Below are 19,572 nucleotides of genomic sequence, written 5' to 3'. Positions count from 1 at the left end.
TGCACCCAAATTGTAATACAGGAAACCCTTTGGTATCCGGCACCAACGGGACCGGCGTGTTGCCAGTTGATTAAAAATTCCGGATGACGGAGAGGGTTATCTACCGAGGCTATTTTTAACAAAGGAAAACTTAAAAATTAAGAAATGTGCAGTATACAGTAATTGGGTACTCACCTACAGAATGTTGTGTTAAATGGATGGTGGAAGATGCTTGATTAAGTACAGTACTGCCAGTTGAGGCTAATGCAATGCAATGACTACCAGCAGCGTGGGAGACACACAGTACCCCTGTAAAATGGCGGATCAGAAGAGACTACCGGCAGCGCGGGAGAGTCAGACTCCTGTTATTGAGGTGTTCCGACTTCCGACAGCGCTAAGAAGCCGAGTAGTGGCAGTTTGGAGAACCAACCCCACTGATTAACTCGGTCACCGCGGGAGACTCGGACTCGGCAACATTGCCGGTTATTGAGGTGTTGGTTTCGGAGTGAGAATTTTGCCGGTTAATAGAGATTTAGGTGCCGTTTAAACAAGAGTTTCCTGTAGTTACTTTGAGACCAGTAGCTAGGACACTGGAACCTAAGGCTCTTCAACAGGAGATTCCACTTCAACTCCAAGGCCCATCTAGCCTCTGCATTTGGATTTGACCTAAAACAATGTTACTCATCAAACATTCTGATTCAGCCCCACAATCCAGACCAATTAATTGTAAAATCTTGGCTCGGCTGGTAAGGTTCTTAACTAGGAGTCAATGGGTTGAGAGTTCGCGGAGTGCTGTCTTTCAGATATCAAATCAAAGTCCTGGCTGTATTCGAAGTGTCCCGACCAACATTACTTCCTCAACCACCACCAAAAACAGATTAATGATCATTCATTTCATTACCCTTTCTGGGATCGTGCGGCGTGCAAGGCAGTGGCTGTGTTTGCCTACAGTCATTCTATTTCAGAAGTGATTCACTGTATGGGAAGTGCGGAGATGTTTCTGAGAAGCGTAATAAGGTGCATCAAATGAAAGTTTCCCTTTTCAATGTCTTGCTTAAAGTCTACATTCAGAAACAGTGCATCAATTTGCATACCAGTGATGGGATGTGGGTCTACGCCTGTGATTCCTTGCACAGTAAGCGCTCAATGATTGTTGCTGGGAGCAGTTGCCAATTGCAGGTGAGGTATTTACCCATAGGAAGGTAGAGGAAAAATAACATTTAATTTGAATTTGAATAAAGCTCTTTTATGGGGAGAGAGTGGGGAGTGGGACTAACTGGATTGCTCTTCGAAAGAGCCGGCACTGACGCGCTGGGTTCGAATGGCCTCCTTCTGTGCTGTACTAGTCTATGATTCTATGATTTTAATTTCTGTATGGAAGATGAGATAGCCCTGCCTCTTAAAATGCCGTCTTTTGCTGGAGAACAGGAAGAGGAGAGGAAAACACAATGAATGCTGATTCGGACCAGGTCTACAGCTGGGCAGGCCACAAATGGCGATCCATAGAATAGAATAGAATCATAGAAAGTTACAGCACGGAAGGAGGCCATTTCGGCCCATCGTGTCCGCGCCGGCCAACAAAGAGCTATCCAGCCTAATCCCACTTCCCAGCTCTTGGTCCGTAGCCCTGCAGGTTACAGAATCCCAAGTGCACATCCAAGTACAGGAAACTTTCGTTTAACCGGAGGTTAAAAATGTCCGGAAAGCTCTATCCACCGGCAAAATTCAGGAGTCGGTGCAGATAAGTTTTTTTTACTTTTCATCGCTTTTTTTCTCCAGTCAGGCTCTGCAAGCGTCTAGCTGAAGCTGTTGCTTAGCTACAGAGACGCTTGCAAGCTGCACCGACTGTTTTGAAGCTAGCAACAGGGTTTGTTGCTTCAGACGGAGTTCAGAAGCTCCGTATGTTTTAACATTGGCGCTGGTTTCTACGGCAGTTTTGATGGGACGGCACCAGCTCGGTCCCGTCAGTGCCGGATACCAGAAAGTTTCCTGTACTTTTTAAATGTGGTTAGGGTTTCTGCCTCTACCACCCTTTCAGGCAGTGAGTTCCAGACCCCCACAACCCTCCGGGTGAAGAAATTTCCCCTTAAATCCCCTCTAAACCTTCCACCAATTACTTTAAATCTGTGCCCCCTGGTTTTTGACCCTTCTGCTAAGGGAAATAGATCCTTTCTATCCACTTTATCTGGGCCCCTCATAATTTTATACACCTCAATAAGGTCTCCCCTCAGCCTCCTCTGTTCCAAGGAAAACAGACCCAGCCTATCCAGTCTTTCCTCATAGCTAAGATTCTCTACTCCCAGCAACATCCTTGTAAATCTCCTCTGTAGCCTCTCTAGTACAATCACATCTTTCCTGTAATGTGGTGACCAGAACTGCAGGCAGTACTCTAGCTGAGGCCTAACTAGTGTTTTATAGTTGAAGCACAACCCCCTTGCTCTTATATTCTATACCACGGCTAATAATGGCAAGCATTCCGTATGCCTTCTTAACCACCTTATCTACCTGGCCTGCTACCTTCAGGGGTCTGTGGACATGCACTCCAAGGTCCCTTTGTTCCTCTACACTACTCAGTGTCCTACCATTTAATGTGTATTCCCTTTCCTTTTAGCCCTCCCCAAATGCATTACCTCACACTTCTCCAGATTGAATTCCATTTGCCACTGTTCTGCCCACCTGACCAATTTATTTATATCTTCCTACAGTCTACAGCTTCCTTCTTCAGTATCAACCACATAGCCGATTTTATTATCATCTGCCATTACCCTATGCTTCCTGCCTCCGAGCCAGTTTTGAATCCAACTTGACACTTTGCCCTGGATCCCATGGGCTTTTAACTTCATGACCAGTCTGCCATGAAGATTTATCCTGTCCTTCAGAATTCTTTCCAATAATTTTCCCACCACCGAGGTTAGGCTGACTGGCCTGTAATTACTCGGTCAATCCTTTTCTCCCTTTTTAAACAAGGGTACCACATTAGCAGTCCTCCAGTACCACACCTGAAGCCAGAGAGAATTGGAAAATGATGGTCAGCGCCTCTGCTATTTCCTCTTTTGCTTCGATCCAGGGGTACACCGAGCCACAGGTCTGCCTAGAGTCACAGGTAACGAGGAAGTGGGCTGCAAACAGCCATGAGCTGCATTGTAAGTATCAATGACAAAGGAAGAATATGTGCCAAACCTAGAGTCTATAAGACAGGCAAGTAAAGTGGTTGATTAAGGATTTGTTTTTGCATTGTTCATGTGGCCCTTCAAGATAGACTGTGATTTCTTCATCTATGAAGTTTATTTCTCTGTTACTATAGAAAACTTAACTGACATCTTTAAGGAAGGTTTATGGCAAGATGCACCAGAAGGTATGAAGTTTGCTCAGCAAGATCTCTTACCGTAATGCAAGGGTGAAAATAGCTGTTAAAGTGCCTTTGGACAGAGATGGTTTGGATCTTGCCAGTCCATTTGTTAACAATATCTGGAGATTAAAAAAAAACTTATTTTCCATTACCAACGAACCAAAAAAGATGTAAACAAAGATTTTGTATACTAGGTGAAATCAGCCTTAAGAGCTATACATACTTGTAGAGACATGAGCCAACTTCAGTCTGTATTATGAAAAACTGCCCAATTTTAGCTGGTTAAACTCCAGCAGCATGTTTTGGAGTACTTGTGGTCCTTAAGCATTGTCTCTAACAATCAGACCCGATATTGTCTCACATAGGGAAGTGGGGTGTGCCCCTATGGGGACAATGTGCATGGCCCTGTAAGGCAAACAGAAACTCCACCTGTGAGGATTTCTCAGCAGTTTTCTTTGGAGACTCCCTAACCCGATGATGGGGTTTTTTGCTCATATCAGACATCTGGCTAACAATAAAGCTCAGTCTCATCCCTAATGTTCACTGAAAGTAACGACAACAATAGACAGCACAGTGGCTTTTCAAACACTAGATTTACTGAATTTAAGCAGCATTTTTGGACAAACCTGTAGCACAGTGTAATATCCCTTTTGATTGAGATGTCCCATGATGTTGGCACAGATGTGGTTCATGGCGGGTCTCAGGGCTTCTCCTGTCATCAAGGATAACAAGTGGGGTTGGCAACATGAGAGGTCAACAAGTTCACTGAATATACTAAGGCCTAGAAATTGAGTGGGCTTAGCGCCCAATTAGTGGCGCTAGAGGGCCTTGCGCCGGACTTATAGCCGTTTTGCAAATTGACTTGGGCCTTACCATCGGCGTTAGCCGGTAGCGCTGCGCCGGCACCGATGACGTCATCGGTGTGCGCAGCGTCCCGGTTGCTGTGGTAACCTGGCCCCAAGCCCAAATTCAGTTGCGCCCGCCTCGCCCGTGGCAGGCGCAACTAACGAATGTGAAAAGTGTTCTTACACGCCTTTGCGCCGGCGCATAAAGGTGGAGCGGCGGCCGGCCGCGTTCCCGGCGGCCGCCTGCCCGCACCTCCCTTCCCGGACTCCTGCATCACCTCCCCCGTGGCCCTGATGAGTGTGTGCTGCGAGCCCGGCACTTCCCCGAGGTGCCGGGCTCAGATGTCGGGGGAATCCGCCGGACAGTTGTCGGCTGCAGGCAGCTCCTCCTTAACAGAAGGAGGAGGCCTGCAGTTCCCCAGCCTGCCGCACCGCATCGGGTGCCGCAGCGGGGGATTAGCGCCGGGAAACCCAATTCAACGCCCGTTTTCAGGCGCTAAAACCCTCCTTTAGCGCCCGCCGCCGTCTGGGGCCGGCGCAACCGAATTTTCGTCGGGCGCTGCCGCATTAACGCTGGCGCAAAATTTCTGGCGCTACAGCCCTGGCGAGCCCACAACCCAATTTCTAGGCCTAAATCTCTACACTGCTCTAAAAGCATTACATTTAAATGTGGCTATCAAAATTTTCAGAAATTAACAATTACTATTTCTTTTTACAGCAATGTGGTCCACATAAATGATTACATACATAAATTCCTCAATTGTTCAATTAGTGAATGTACTGCACTGTTCGGAAGGTTCAGGCTCAACTCTCTGTGCTGAATTAGCTGAAGTGGCGGTCAGAGCTCTACAATGGCCCCCAGTGACCTTGGAACAGAGGGAGGGAGGTGAAAAATCCGCCAGGGTTCTCACTTCTGATCACTCTCGAGTGGTCCCTGCTGGAAATGCATGTGTGGGCATCGGGTGAGGATAGTATTGGCCTCAGCTTTGAAGCCCCCTGCAATTGAAAAGCCTACTGACACTCCCTATCCAAGGATTAGCCACTTGGATAAGGCATCAGAGGATGCCCGATGCCTGTCGAATTATACTCCAGCACGAGTCAGCAGCTTCAGGAGAGGAAGAAAACTGGAGTGAAGAAGAAAAATAAATCACATCAAAAAAATGTTTGGCTGCGAACAAGGTACTATTTTGCATTCAAATAATAGTTATATTGATTCCCATTATGTTAAACAGAAATAAAAGATATATGATACTGATCTACTCTTTACTCTGCTTTTATGATGGGCGGAAACTTGCGATTCCCACACAGTAAGTTCTTGAATTCAGCTGTGCTGATTGGGGAGAGCACCTGGTGGAGAACAAGCAATTCCTCAGAGAGGACACAGGGAGGGGAGAAAAATGAACAGCAGATCACTTGGGCTGCTGCGTTACGTAGGGGCAAAGGCACAAGCCTGACAGCTGGACACATGTGCAGAGGCACAGAACAGCAAGATCCAAGAGAAAGAGGAAGGGGGAAAAAATACAGAACTTACAGAAAATTAGGTGGGAACTAATTGCCTGTACCTCAAAAATCCAGAGTAACGTCTACAGCATTTGAAAAACGTCAATTTATCAGCGACTTAATGCAGAAATAGACACTAGAGTGGTTGTTTTGCCACTGACCTTTCCCCCTCAGTATTTTCCAGGTTGAAATGTCTGTGAATGTGACCAGCATAGTGAGATACAATGTGATGAACTTACAGTCCTGCAGAAGATCAGGCTGCAAAACAAAAAATACAAATATTTCCATCTGTTAAATAAATCCATGGTTTATCTTAAATAAGCAACAGGACTTTGAGCCACCCCATACTCTACCGAATTCTGGAGGGCAGCTCCTCTACTGCCTTCACAGAAAAAAATTAGCTCTAATTTTAATTTAGTTGAGAAAAATAGTAATTTTAGCCAACAATTGTTCCTCATAAAACACCGCATTACAGAAGCAACACATCAGCGGCTTAACCGCAATTTTTTTTCCTGATGGTAGGTTGTTACGAATACACTAAATAAGCTCAGTGAGAACACACATGGCATTAAAAAATGACATGAATCATCTGGCTCAGTGACAGTGACAGGGTAACACAAAGAATTCGACCCAACACAATCGTCGCTAAGCAAAAGGAAAAATATCTGTCATATTGGGCAGAAACAACAAAAACCCAAAGCAAACTCAATTGCTACTTGGCCCTAAACAGACAATACAACATAGCTGATTACCTGACCATGGTAAAGGATAACAAACTGAGAAGAACCTTGACAAGGTACAGACTTAGCGAACATAGCCTAGCGATCGAAAAAGGCAGACACAGGCAGACCAGGCTGCCAAGAGAAGACAGGATATGCTCTCACTGCAGTCAGGGAGTAGTTGAGACAGAGATGCACTTCCTCACAGCCTGTGGAAAATATCAGGGCATCAGAGAGAATTTCTATCAAAAATTCTCACAAATATGCCCTGAATTCAGAAATCTGACTGACAACCAAAAACTCCCATTCCTACTGGGGGAGGAGAGAAGCTGTGTAACACTGGCGGCACACTATGTTACAGCTTGCCATGAACAGAGGGACAACCAGTAAACTAAGACAAGAGTATATATAAACAAGGCGAAAATATATTTATAAACTCAGGGATATACCTGTTTATACACTGTATGAATGGAACCGCGTTTATGTGTTCAACCATAAATGTATTTTGATGCTTTGGCAACATAAGATGTACCTTATCATGCCAATAAAGCGATTTGTATTGTATTGTATTGATAGCGGCCCAGAGAGATCTCCATGAAAAAGAAAAAAGGGAAAAATCACCCTCACTAAATACTCTGGTCTAGTGTGCATTACAGTCCGTCTATTGAAATCCTACAGGTTACACTTAGGCAGTCATTTTTTTTTTGAACGAGCAATTTAGCAGTTTCCACTTCTGCCCCCCCGCCTCTCTATGCACAGTTGGAACTTTGTACAAGAAGGATTCAATTTACCTTCAGTTGCTTTAGAAGCTCACAGCAGAGCCAGAGTAGTTCTTTAACTTGTTTGATCCATAGCAGGGTGAGATCTTTGGAGAGTGCTAATGACACATACCAGACCTGCGAATAAACAGCCAGGAAATTTAAAATATATTTTAGATGGCAACAAGAATTGGTCAATAATCCTGTTCCCCCAAAAAATAGCAGGAGCACGCTTGTAGGGGCACACACTAGTCCCCGATACTGCTAAATATGCACCAGTGACAATAAAAACAATCATAAAAATGCATAAATTATCTGCACTGTCCAGGCCCAGCTCAATATTCCTGTCAATGGGATTTCAGTAAAGTTCAAAGGTGATTGTATGAAATTTTCATATGTCCACTTGAACTGTGTAAAACACTCAGTGTTCGAATAGAATCATAAAATAGTACAACACAGGAGGCCATTCGGCCCATCCAGTCTGCGCCAGCTCTTTCGAAGAGCAATCCACTTAGTCCCACTCCCCCACTCTTTCCCCAAATATCCCTGCAATTTTTTCTCCTTCAAGTATTCATCCAATTTCCTTCAGAAGGCTACTATTGAATCTGTATCCACCACCCCGGCAGTGCATTCCAAATCCTAGCCACTCGTTGTGTATTACAGATTTTGTCCTTCCCAAATTGCATTGTGCCTGGAGAGAGTATTTATGTTGTGTAACACTAGAGTGAAGTAGTGGTGGGTTACAGACCTGTCGCTGGTACTGGTAGGAGCAATTAACTAAAACATCACACAATAAATGTTTTGCACAGCATTAGAGTGAATTGGCTTAAGTTTATTTTTTCCCCTATAGTTTACTAATACCAGTATGGTAAATAAGCTGAGACAAGACTGATGATCAAGGCCATTGGTTCTTAGTTTTCTGGACAAGTTGGCAACATCACGGAATGAAATCCCAAAAACATCCTGGAACTCCATGTGACTTGGAATTGAACCTGACCTTGCTGGTCTTATGGCTGAATTCCACACTGGACAGAACATTTATCAACTAAACCATCAGAGGTGCATAGAAATGGGCAACATTTAACAGATTTGAAATCCAATACCATTACATACAAACCTTGGGCTCATTCTCTACTTCCATGCTATTAAGGATACAGCGGCACAGCTTCTGAAGTCTCTGGAAAGAAATAACAACTCATTACTCAGACAACCTATGCAGATCTAGAGAAGGGGTAGGATATGCATGCAACATTGAGGCTTGATGGCCAAATGGTGTTCCCAATTTCCACAAATTTAGTGATTGATCCCCTATGCAGTCACTAGAAGGATGGGCTCTGGAATGCCACAGTTGTGCATGCTTGGCGAAATCAAACCAATCTCTACTCCCCAATCTCTACTGGCTTGCTGGCACAAGATGTCAAATGGAAGTTAGTTTTGTTGCTCACTGGAGGGTGTAAGGGGAGCCATTCTCTCAGTCCTAACAACGGAAAGTTACACTTGTGGCACTGGCAGCTGTGGGCTGCGGTTACCAGCCTGTCCACTTAACTTGGTGATGGTGCAGGATGGCGTAGCCAGGACCAAGAATTCAGCAAATAGGGGAACAATGGAGTCAAATTTGCAGATTATCATTTCGTACAGCACCAACATGCTGACCTAAAGAAACTAGATACCTCTTAAATTCCACATATGTGATCTCATGATGCATTAGTTCCCAGAGCTCGACGTTTTATTTGAGAATTTTGCACTCATCAACATGAGGGAAGCCGAGTCTGGGAAATTGAAAATCCTACCCCAAGTATCTGAAATTTTCCTTCAGGAGTCGGGACTACAACTTTCGGGGTTGTAGTCCCGCCTCCATCGAGATGCGGCCAATCCACATGATTTTCACTTGATTGACCTGGTTGAGCCCGCCAATTAACGGCCACCCGGCAACAGGTGACGTCACAGACTGAAATTTCATCTGTCAAGAGTCCTTGACAGATGAAATATCAGCGTTTCACAGCTGTTTGAAGCTGACAAACACTGACAGTCTTACTTCTAACCCGAGTCCTTCTCCACAGACTCGGGTTAGAAATCTCTCCTGCACAGTAAGCTGAAGGCTGTCACTTTTGACAGTTCGCAGCCATTCTGCTTTCTGTGCCGGTGAGATGAGGGACTCCCGGAACCTAAAGGAAGGAAGGCTGTAAAGGTAAAAGGTCATTTAAACTTCTTTAAACACACCAAACACACTTACCTTTGCACTCATGCACCCATCACTCACCTGAACACCGACATCTCGACCCCTCCAAGTCCTTCAACTCGACAGCCCGCCTCCTCTAACTTGGCGTGGTTTGGAGTCGTCGGGAATCCCACACTTCAACCTTAAAAATAGGGATTAGGCCAAAAACTGCCTGTTAACAGGCAGTTAATTGGCACTAATCCCCTTCCCGCCTCGGGTAGGTGGGTCCCAGTGTGGGACGGGTACCCGCCTTCTTTGAAACTGGCATGGAAGTGGGTTTGGGTGCGGGATGGGGTCGGAACCCGTGATTTCGGGATTTTAACTCCCCACACGCCTCCAATCCCGACTCCACGGCCCAATGAAAATCCTGCCCTTAGTGTCAGTAGCAAGGATTGTCTGATCGGTTATAACACAATTAGATGAAGGGCAAACCTCTTTCATCTCTGCCCCAATAATCTGCCTTCACCATCAACCACAAAACCGTATCCCCTACAGCACTGGTGTGACAGTTTTCCTATCTCCCACACCAGCCATCCTTTGACCTTGGAGTGAAATTGCCAATCCAATCGGAGTTGGTTTTAAACTTAGGTCCCAGAGTCCTTTGTTTCACTTTTAACATTTTTTAGGATAATTTTAATGAAACAGTATTTAAAAAATGGACAGTGGAGAATACATGAAATCTGAACCCCCAGAATAAATTACAGCCTTATTACTTAATCCCAGTCAACTATAATTTTCTAAAAGGCACAGCAGTGCTCAAAGGATCACAAATGAATGAATTTGCCCTCCTCACCTATGGGCATAGAATTAACCCCAGGCTGCACACTTACCTCTTTATCTTCTTTCACGTGAAACACAAAGAGCAACTTCCTTGTGATTTTAAATACAGCGATCGCACTTCTTTTTGATGAATTTGTTTCACTGATGTCAAAAAAATCATCAACTTCCATCCTGCAAAGGCAACATCACCTAATTAACCAATGCTGGTGACATTTTCATAAAGGGAAGACGACAGAGTGGCTCTCGGAAAGGTGACACACAGGGTTTTTGTTTTAAGAAGCCTAGGTGAAGGGCCAAGGCCTACAGTGCGATACACTAGCAAGGTTTAAATAAGGCAGAATGAGGTAAATCAAGAAGCAGCTAAGTACAAGACAGTGGTTAAAAGATGAGGGAGAGATTAAAAGAGTATGGCAGTGGGTTTAAGGCATTCTTGCTGGAATAAGCAGCACCTATGAAAGGTGGCAGTGGTACTACTCTAAGTGATCCTTGAAGACTTGCCGCTCAGGATACCCAAAGAGGCAGTCATGCCCGCAGTGCCTCCTTTAAAAGTCGTGCTGTTTTTCTGTCCATGTCCATTGATAATTTTCAGATTTTCCTTTCAGTTTAAGCAGCACGTGGACAACACCACGGCCAAGCCAGACCCTGTTTTTACCCGACATCCACGCATGCACTTGCCAGCAGGGATTACGGGATAGGAGAGTGGGAACACTGCCCAATTGTCTCTGTCCCTCGGTCCCACTGGGGCCAATTGTAGCCATCCCAGTTGAGGACAGCGAATTCAGGGATCAAACACGAGATCTTCTGGTCTACACTGGGCAGTGCTTTTACTTATAAGGCTGTCACGGCAGCAGTCACAAATAGGATATTTATACAGATTATAACTGTTATTTCAATGTGTATGGCATTTAATGTTGGAAAAAAGAGTTTTCTGAATAAAAAAATCTTTCCTCACAAGTGTAACTAATTATTCCCAATTGTGAGGGAATTGATTTTAACTGAACCAGTCAAAATCATGAATCCAAGGCCACCTTAATAAGAAAAAAAACAGTTGTTGGGTGGCTTAACAAATTTATAGCATCTCTTTTTCCTCGCTTACTTTTTTCGCTTTTTGAGTTGATTGTTTGTGTTTCATTTCCTGGTTTCTGGCAAGAGTTCACTGTATTGTTTGGAAGGAGAGGGAGCTTTATTGCCCGCTCTATTGTTGAGGCTATTGCCATGTATCTGCAGATGTTACATTATCCATTGTTTCCTTTCTACACCTCTGACCCTGTTCAGGCATTCACCGTTTCAGCTGGAATGGATCAGCTTTCCTAGGACACTTGGGACGGTGTTTCTTTTCCAGGTAGGGATGGCCTGAGCCCCATAATGCAGGCTGAAAGGGATCATGAAATAATGGGGTGTTACCAAGCTAGTACAGGAAGCTCTTTTTTATCCGGCACCGACGGGGCCGGCGTGGTGCCGGTTTATCAAAAAGTTTGGATTACAGAGAGTGATAGTTAAAAGGTACGAGAGCTCCGTACACAGCAACAAATCCAGGCTTCCCTGTTGCTTAGCAACAGGTGCAAGAAGCCCGGCCACAGACCAAGTGTCCCTGTTGCTTAGCAACAAGTGCAGGAACCCTCGATTACACAGCCAAGAATCAAGAAACGGCCACTAATATGAAGAAAAACTTAACTAAACCTACTCCTGAATTTTGCCGGTTAACCGAGATTTCCGGTTGTTTGGGTGCCAGTAAATCAAGAGTTTCCTGTATTTTAAAAGCCTGAAAACTCCACGAGGAATGGAAGGACTGAGGCTTTAGAAGAGTCTCCACAGATATGGGAGCAATGCTCCCAAGTCTTGGATGTTCTTTGGCTTTATAGAGAGTTAGGAGTTGTTGTTAAGATCATGGCTGTTTTGTCTTTTATTGGGAGTTTGTTTTGTTTCTAAAGCACAGTGTTATGTTATTACTTCTAGATTGTTCTCTGCAACAACAAGGACAACAATTTGTATTTACAGGAAACTTTGTGTTATCCGGAGGCTAAATGTCCGGCAAGCTCGAGCCACCGGCAAAAATCAGGAGCCGTTTTTTTTCTTTTCGTTTCTTTTCGTTGCTTTTTTCTCAACAGTCAAGCTCTGCAAAGTCTATAGCTAAGCAACAGCTTCAGCTAGAGACGCTACAGAGATGCTTGCCGACTGTTTAGAAGCTGTTGCTAAGCAACAGGGTTTGTTGATTCACACGGAGCTGAAAATCTCCGTATGCTTCAACATTAGCGCTGGAGTGTCCGGCAGTTTTGAGGGAACGGCAACAGCTCGGTCCCGTCGGTGCCGGATAGCACAAAGTTTCCTGTATATAACACCTTTAATGTAGTAGTCCCGTGGTGCTTCATAGGAGCGTTATCGAAAAAATGTGACACCAAGCCACATAAGGAGATATTAGGGCAGATGACCAAAAGCTTGGTCAAAGAGGTAGGTTTATTATTCTTTTGAAGATCGTGTCATTATGAAACTTCTTTCGAAAAATAACTGACCTGATTTCTCGAAGCAGCCGACACCTGCAGAGGTACCTCCTGACCACCGCTTGAATCTGAATGGTCGCACGCTCGCGTTCCTTCTGTCCTTTCCTCTCCTCCCGAGCTGCCCGGGCTTTGTCCAGGAACTGCGATTTGGAGGTTTGTACAGCGCTAAACATTCTTGCTCCTGTGGGCAAGATAAGAGTAGATTTTTTTTTTAATTTTCTTTTCTTTCTTCTCTGTGGCCAAATGCTAGTACTCAGCAGCATAACATGAGATTCTAATCTCACATTATTGTTGATCGGAGTCTGAGTGTTAACATTGTCTGCCTCTTGAATGCATGCATGAGCTAGCTTCAATATAAAGCCTCACCAGCCTCTACACTGTGTTTAACACATTGGTACCGATACACAATAAGAAACATAAGCACATACACCTCTCAAGTGATGCTCTTAAATCACTTCAAACTGTTCCTACCACCAACAGACCTGCAACTAGAAGTACTTAGGGGGAAAAATTCGGTTGGTTAGCGCCTCCAGGGGACGCCAACGACTTATCGCCCGTGTGCGCCACTTTTAGCGCCATCCGCGAAATTCAACTGGCGGTTTGCGGTGGCGCTAAACACTACCACCACGATCTCCTGCACCCAGAGATTGTGACATCATCTAAGCGCGCATCGCCCCAGTAGCATCCCAGACCAGAAATTGATTCTCGCCCCCTGCCTCAGCGCCTGGCACTAGGAACGACAGGTAGAGGGGGACGGTTTGCAGTCGGCTGGGAGCTGGGGGAACGCTATTTAAAGGCGCGCGCTTCCCATTTTTCCCACATCCACAACCAGAGCCTCCAATGCCTGGTCGCTGAACCGGCGAGCTCTCTCCCTGGGCCTCTGAGCAGCCATGATATTCCTGGTTGAAGAATTGCACCTCCTTGCAGGCCCAGGTCAAAAGCAGCAATGATCAGAGTGAGGCTGTGCAGCATGACTGAACCTTCCCTTTAAGAACTGGAAGGCGCCAGTCTGTCCGAGTACTGGGTAATTGACAGCTTGAGTAGCGCTCTGAGGTAGCACCCCATTCCCCGACGTTAGCGCCCTAAGAGCAGTGTGTAGTGCTTGATTTAGCACTCCAATCACCTCCAGGGGTGCTGGAGACGAATTTCGCGGTCGCCGGTGCTAATTTGCGCCGCGCACTAAAGTTTGCGGCCGGCCGATGTTAGCGCCCCAAAATGGTTGATACCGAATTTTTCCCCCTTAGTGTTATATAGCTCAAAATCCTCTCATTTAAAATCCCTTATTTAAAAAGGGCAGTAGACAGAAGGCTGGAAACTATAGACCGGTTAGCCTAACATCTGTGGTAGGTAAAATTTTGGAGTCCATTATTAAGGAGACAGTAACAGGACATTTGGATAATCATAATTTAATAGGACATAGTCAGCATGGTTTTATGAAGGGGAAGTCATGTTTGACAAATTTGCTGGAGTTCTTTGAGGAAGTAACATATAGGGTGGATAAAGGGGAACCAGTGGACGTAGTGTATTTAGACTTCCAGAAGGCATTTGACAAGGTGCCACACAAAAGATTATTGCTTAAGATAAAAAATCACGGGATTGGGGGTAATATTCTGGCATGGATAGAGGATTGGCTATCTAACAGAAGGCAGAGAGTTGGGATAAATGGTTCATTCTCAGACTGGCAATCAGTAACTAGTGGTGTTCCGCAGGGGTCAGTGCTGGGTCCCCAACTCTTTACAATCTATATTAACGATTTGGAGGAGGGGACCGAGTGTAACATATCAAAGTTTGCAGATGATACTAAGAGGGGAGGGAAAGTAGTGAGTGAGGAGGACATAAAAAACCTGCAAGAGGACATAGACAGGCTAAGTAAGTGGGCAGAGATTTGGCAGATGGAATACAATACTAGAAAGTGTGAGGTTATGCACTTTGGCAGGAAAAATCGTAGAGCAAGTTATTATCTTAATGGCAAGAAACTGGAAAGTACTGAAGTGCAAAGGGATCTGGGGGTCCTAGTGCACGAAACTCAAAAGGTTAGTATGCAGGTGCAGCAAGTGATTAAGAAGGCCAATGGAATGTTGGCTTTCATTGCTAGGGGGATAGAATATAAAAATACGGAGGTATTGCTTCAGTTGTACAAGGTATTGGTGAGACCGCACCTGGAATACTGCGTACAGTTTTGGTGTCCATACTTAAGAAAGGACATACTTGCTCTCGAGTCAGTACAAAGAAGGTTCACTCGGTTAATCCCGGGGATGAGGGGATGGACATATGAGGAGAGGTTGAGTAGATTGGGACTCTACTCGTTGGAGTTCAGAAGAATGAGAGGCGATCTTATTGAAACATATAAAATTGTGAAGGGTTTAGATCGGGTGGATGCGGGGAGGATGTTCCCGATGATGGGTGAAACTAGAACTAGGGGGGCATAGTCTTAGAATAAGGGGCTGCTCTTTCAAAACTGAGATGATGAGGAACTACTTCACTCAGAGGGTGGTAGGTCCATGGAATATGCTGCCCCAAAAAGCTGTAGAAGCTACATCATTACATAAATTTAAAACAGAAATAGACAGTTTCCTAGAAGTAAAGGGAATTAAGGGTTACGGGGTGCAGGCAGGAATTTGGACATGAGTCTAGGTTCGGATCGGTCATGGCCCTGTGGGTAGCGGAGCTGGCCCAGGGGCCATGTAGCCTGATCCTGCTCCTATTTTGTGTGTCTAATTCTGTTAGATTCAGGAGATGGTTCTGTGATAGTAGATTGGCGGTTAGGATCAGATCAGCCATGATCTTACTGAATGGCGGAGCAGGCTCGAGGGGCCGATTGGCCTACTCCTGCTCCTATTTCTTATGTTATGTTCTCATGAGGCACTACACGAATGCGGAACTCCAGAAATCGATGATCTAATTATACTGCTGGATGATTTTTCTCAGTTCAAATGGACTTAGCAGGAAAATTTCACACACTGACCATATGCTTTACTGAGGTTCCAGTGAGATCATGGCTCAAAGAATTTTCTCTCAGTGGGGAAGCAATACCTGATATACTCAGTTACATCCCTGTTAGTGTATCTGCCTTTAGAGGTTCAACCCAATACAGAGATTTATGGACACTCCTATAAAAGTGTCAGCACAGTCTGAAGCAAAGCTCCAATATAACAGCAGCTTGCGATTAGGTTAGCCGATGCTACGCTTTTCCTTGTCCATATTACAAGATGCGTTATTTGTAGGCATGGAGTTAGCTTTCACATGTATACTGACCTCCAGCTCCGTCTCCCTGCCACCACTGTGCTGTCTGACTGCTTAACTGACATCATGTCCTGGGTGAGCAAGAACTTTCCTCAACTCGACATTCACTAGACGGAAGACATCCTGTTTTTCTCCTTCCAGAAAATACCACATCTTAGCCCCTGACGCCATCCCTCTGATGCTATCCCTCTCCCTAACAGCTCATTTAGGCCGTGTCCAGTGATGCAGAATCCTGGTGCCCTGTTGGATCCTGAGCTCTACATCTTAGCTATCACCAAGACTGTCTATTTCCACCTCTGCAAAAGGCCTTGCTCCACCACTACCTCATCGCCATTATTTGTGCCTATGTTTTTCCAGGCTTGCTTGCTTCAATGCTTGCCCGAGTTCCACCCTGCATAAGGTGCAACTCGTCCAAAACTCCACCACAGCCTATCCCGCACTAAGTCCGGCTTCCCTATCCCCATCACCCCACATCCTTTCCAGTCTTCAATTGCTCCCTATGCCCCATGTTCCTGCACATGCTCTCAACTCTTATGGTTCTGGCTTCTGAATTAATGCTTGCTCACCGGATGAAGCAACAGGTGGAAAGGACAGTCATTCTGGCACTACGCTCACACATCTTCTCACAGCTTGTTAAACAGCAGAAATGGGGGCCCTTTCATTGCCAATCATACAGAAAGAGAATAATGGGGACAAGAAGTTAATGAAGTAAAGCAGCAGTTTACCTGAACTGTATAGTGCTGTCTGAGACCGGAAATCAGTTCATCAGTCCTGGTGCATGGACATGAGGCACTGATTCAGGCACCGACTGACCTGGACTGAACTGGTACAGAACACCAATAACAGGAAGACTCTGCATGCATCATTTCAAATCCATCTTCTCAGAGCAAAATTGCTATCTACTTGACTGGGCACATTGAAACCCCTATGAAAGAACAAAACATTGCCAGAGAAGTTAGAAACATATCCATGACGACTGGCACCGCCCAAGTTTTTATAGAAAGAGGTTAAAATCTAGAGAGGCTTCTGGCTACCAAAAGTACCCATTTGGCTACTAAATTTCAGAGCCCAATAAGCTACCTGGTGTAAACTGAACTGATACAGCCAATGTGAGCTTGCAGAATCATACACATTTAAGCACAGAATGCCACTTTGGCTATTATGCTGCACCACTGCAAGCTTCACACTGATGCGAACCACCAGAGTCCCATTTTCCTGCTCTTCATTATAAGTTTTAATATTTTTCTTCACGTGGTTATCCAACTCCTGCTTAAACACCATGATTGGATTAGCATCAATTGCCACTTATGGCAATGTATTGCATGTTGTAATAACACCCATCATGAAAAACTTTCTTCTAAGCTCTCAAATTATCCTTTTAGTAATAATCTTAAATTTATGCCCTTGTTCCTGATTCACTGACCAGTGGAAGTAATCTTTCATTGTTTGTTTAACCTCTCAAACCTTTTCATAATTTTGAATGCTTCCATTCGATCTTCCCTTAAACTACTTGTCAATACATAACTAGATCCTCTCATCCCACCAGCATCCGAGTGAATCTATGTTACATCTTTACCATGACTCCATCATCATTTTTATAACTGGGTGTCTAAAACTGTACACAGCATTCTAACTGTGGTCTAACAGATATCCTGCTAATTCATCACCACCTCCTTGTTTTTCTATTCAATGCCTTTAGTAATAAAACCCAGAACACCATGTGCCTGTTTTATGACACAACCCTGCTTTTAAATATTTCTGTATCTGTACCCCACTGTGTTGACACATGACACATGTAGGGTATATTTCCATGCGGTTCTTTTTCACAAAAGTTCATACCCAGGACTTGTAAGTAACACAGATCTAGAAGGTTCTGATTTAATTTTTTAAAAGACATATTATCTTTATGTGCACATATACACACACACACACACACACAGTAGGGATATCAATGTTGTTTTGAAGGGATCAAATTGTGCAAGTTGAGAATAACATGTGCTTGACAGTGATTATAAGGCTGTAATTTTTGGTGAAGAGAACAATAATTAAGTACTTAACCTTTATATTATCCATGGACCACAGTTTATGATTGCAAGATTACAGGGATTCAGACAATCATTCCCAGAGATCTACTACCAAGCTTATTTGTTAAGCTATACGGGGGGGGGGGGGGGGGGGGGAAATCACAGTGAAACAGTCTAAGATCTGTGATCCTCACCTCAAAACACCAGTGACAGACATGCACCATCACTTTTTTACCCTAGTGTTATACATCCCAAATCGTGCTCTCTGGACACATTTGGAAAGACTGAATTGATCAATGTACTGCTGGTTGTATCTCACAATACAAATGCATATTGAACACAGGTTTAAGCCAACCACCATTATGCTTTTCTGAAATTCTAGTGACAACACTGTAAATTACAGGAATTATTTTAAAACATAATCTAGATTACTGCATGAAGAAATCTAAACTTTTTAAAAGTTTTGTAATTTAATTTCAAGGCTTCGTTTTCATTGATCCGAACATCTGGATAGATTCATTAATTTCTAACTCCCTGCAAGCCATACTAGATAATTAAACATATAATGCAAATAAATACAATACCACTTCATCTACAAGACAGAACACTGTAAGATCATATTATTGTTCAAATCACCTTGCACGTTTCATGACAAATATCATGTAGACCTGTACATGCTGTATAACTTTTACACATAACTTTACAATACAAAACACACACAAAAACTCACCGATTAAGAACAAATAATTTGTTTTTCTAACAAATCCACTCCATGCACTGTTGCATTTATAATTTCACCTCTTGAAATGAATGGTACAAACTGTCACAACGACGTTATGGCAAGTAAGATTTTTCTTTTTAATAATGAATTTCCTGCAATCTGCAATCACACAGCAGCACTGGAGATATATATACACACACATAGATATAGCAACACGATTATATTCACTTCACTGCACGTAGAATAATTACATAACGAATAAATCCCACTTATTAGAAATCAGGTCAAAAATTTGACGAATAATATGAAACACAAAAACAATAAGAAATTAGGCCAAAACCTCCTCTTGTGTTCCTGGACTTCTCTTCTTTCTGGCATATGTATAACCTAACATAGTATAATGATGATGACTCTCTAGTTTTAGCTGTAGGGGTTAGTAGACGGCTCTTTACCCCGAGCTCTTCTCTCCTTTTATCTTTCTGCCTCTTTCGTAAACACACAGAAACACAACTCCATCAAAAACAAGCCCGTCAACCGCTACCGCTTCCGGGTTGGAGAGACGCTGGGGTCAAACCTGGACAAGCCTGCTGACTGCGCATGCTCATTCGGTCGGCGCGCCGCAGCCGCTCGGCCGTCTCATTGGAGGAGGGAACGCGACGCCATCTTGGTAAAGGATAGTGGGCCTAACTTTCTTGTCAGAGGCTTATGTAGATAGTGGACCCAACAGTGGGAAAATGTTGCGGCTGACATTTCTGACAGGCAAGAGTGACAACAGATTGCAAACTCGTTTACACATACAGCTACCGTTTGGATATTGTGTTGTTTTATTTTTTTTGCCGACACGATATCACAGAAATGAGGGAAAATGTACTGATGAGGGAGGCAGTTGGTTCAACTAGCTCTTGTTTTCATAGACTTCCCCCATCATACCGACTAAC

The 19,572-nt window shown here is 44.2% G+C and overlaps 1 protein-coding gene across 3 annotated transcripts in view; it reads right to left on the bottom strand.

The window, feature by feature from the left end:
* ube3b (ubiquitin protein ligase E3B) overlaps positions 1-19,193 on the bottom strand; it is a 58,049-nt gene extending 38,856 nt beyond the window's left edge. The window contains exons 1-9 of one of the 3 annotated variants that reach the window (XM_085961314.1): positions 18,644-19,193; positions 16,615-16,814; positions 12,659-12,827; positions 10,199-10,319; positions 8,268-8,327; positions 7,184-7,288; positions 5,835-5,931; positions 3,955-4,040; positions 3,365-3,447 (exon numbers count right to left, since the gene is read on the bottom strand). In XM_085961314.1, coding sequence (XP_085817440.1) covers positions 3,365-3,447; positions 3,955-4,040; positions 5,835-5,931; positions 7,184-7,288; positions 8,268-8,327; positions 10,199-10,319; positions 12,659-12,819 — 713 coding nt within the window. In that variant the 5' untranslated portion in view covers positions 12,820-12,827; positions 16,615-16,814; positions 18,644-19,193. The remainder of the gene's footprint in view (positions 1-3,364; positions 3,448-3,954; positions 4,041-5,834; positions 5,932-7,183; positions 7,289-8,267; positions 8,328-10,198; positions 10,320-12,658; positions 12,828-16,614; positions 16,815-18,643) is intronic. The other 2 variants (XM_085961315.1, XM_085961316.1) reach the window with 2 other exon arrangements.
* Positions 19,194-19,572: the final 379 nt, after the last annotated feature.

This window comes from Somniosus microcephalus, chromosome 19 (genome assembly GCF_052327205.1).
Source record: "Somniosus microcephalus isolate GS21.2 chromosome 19, FLI_Smic_1.0, whole genome shotgun sequence".
Classification (NCBI taxonomy): Eukaryota; Metazoa; Chordata; class Chondrichthyes; order Squaliformes; family Somniosidae; genus Somniosus; species Somniosus microcephalus.
The sequence above is the reverse complement of the archived record's forward strand: the minus strand, read 5'-3'. Positions and strand labels throughout refer to the sequence as shown.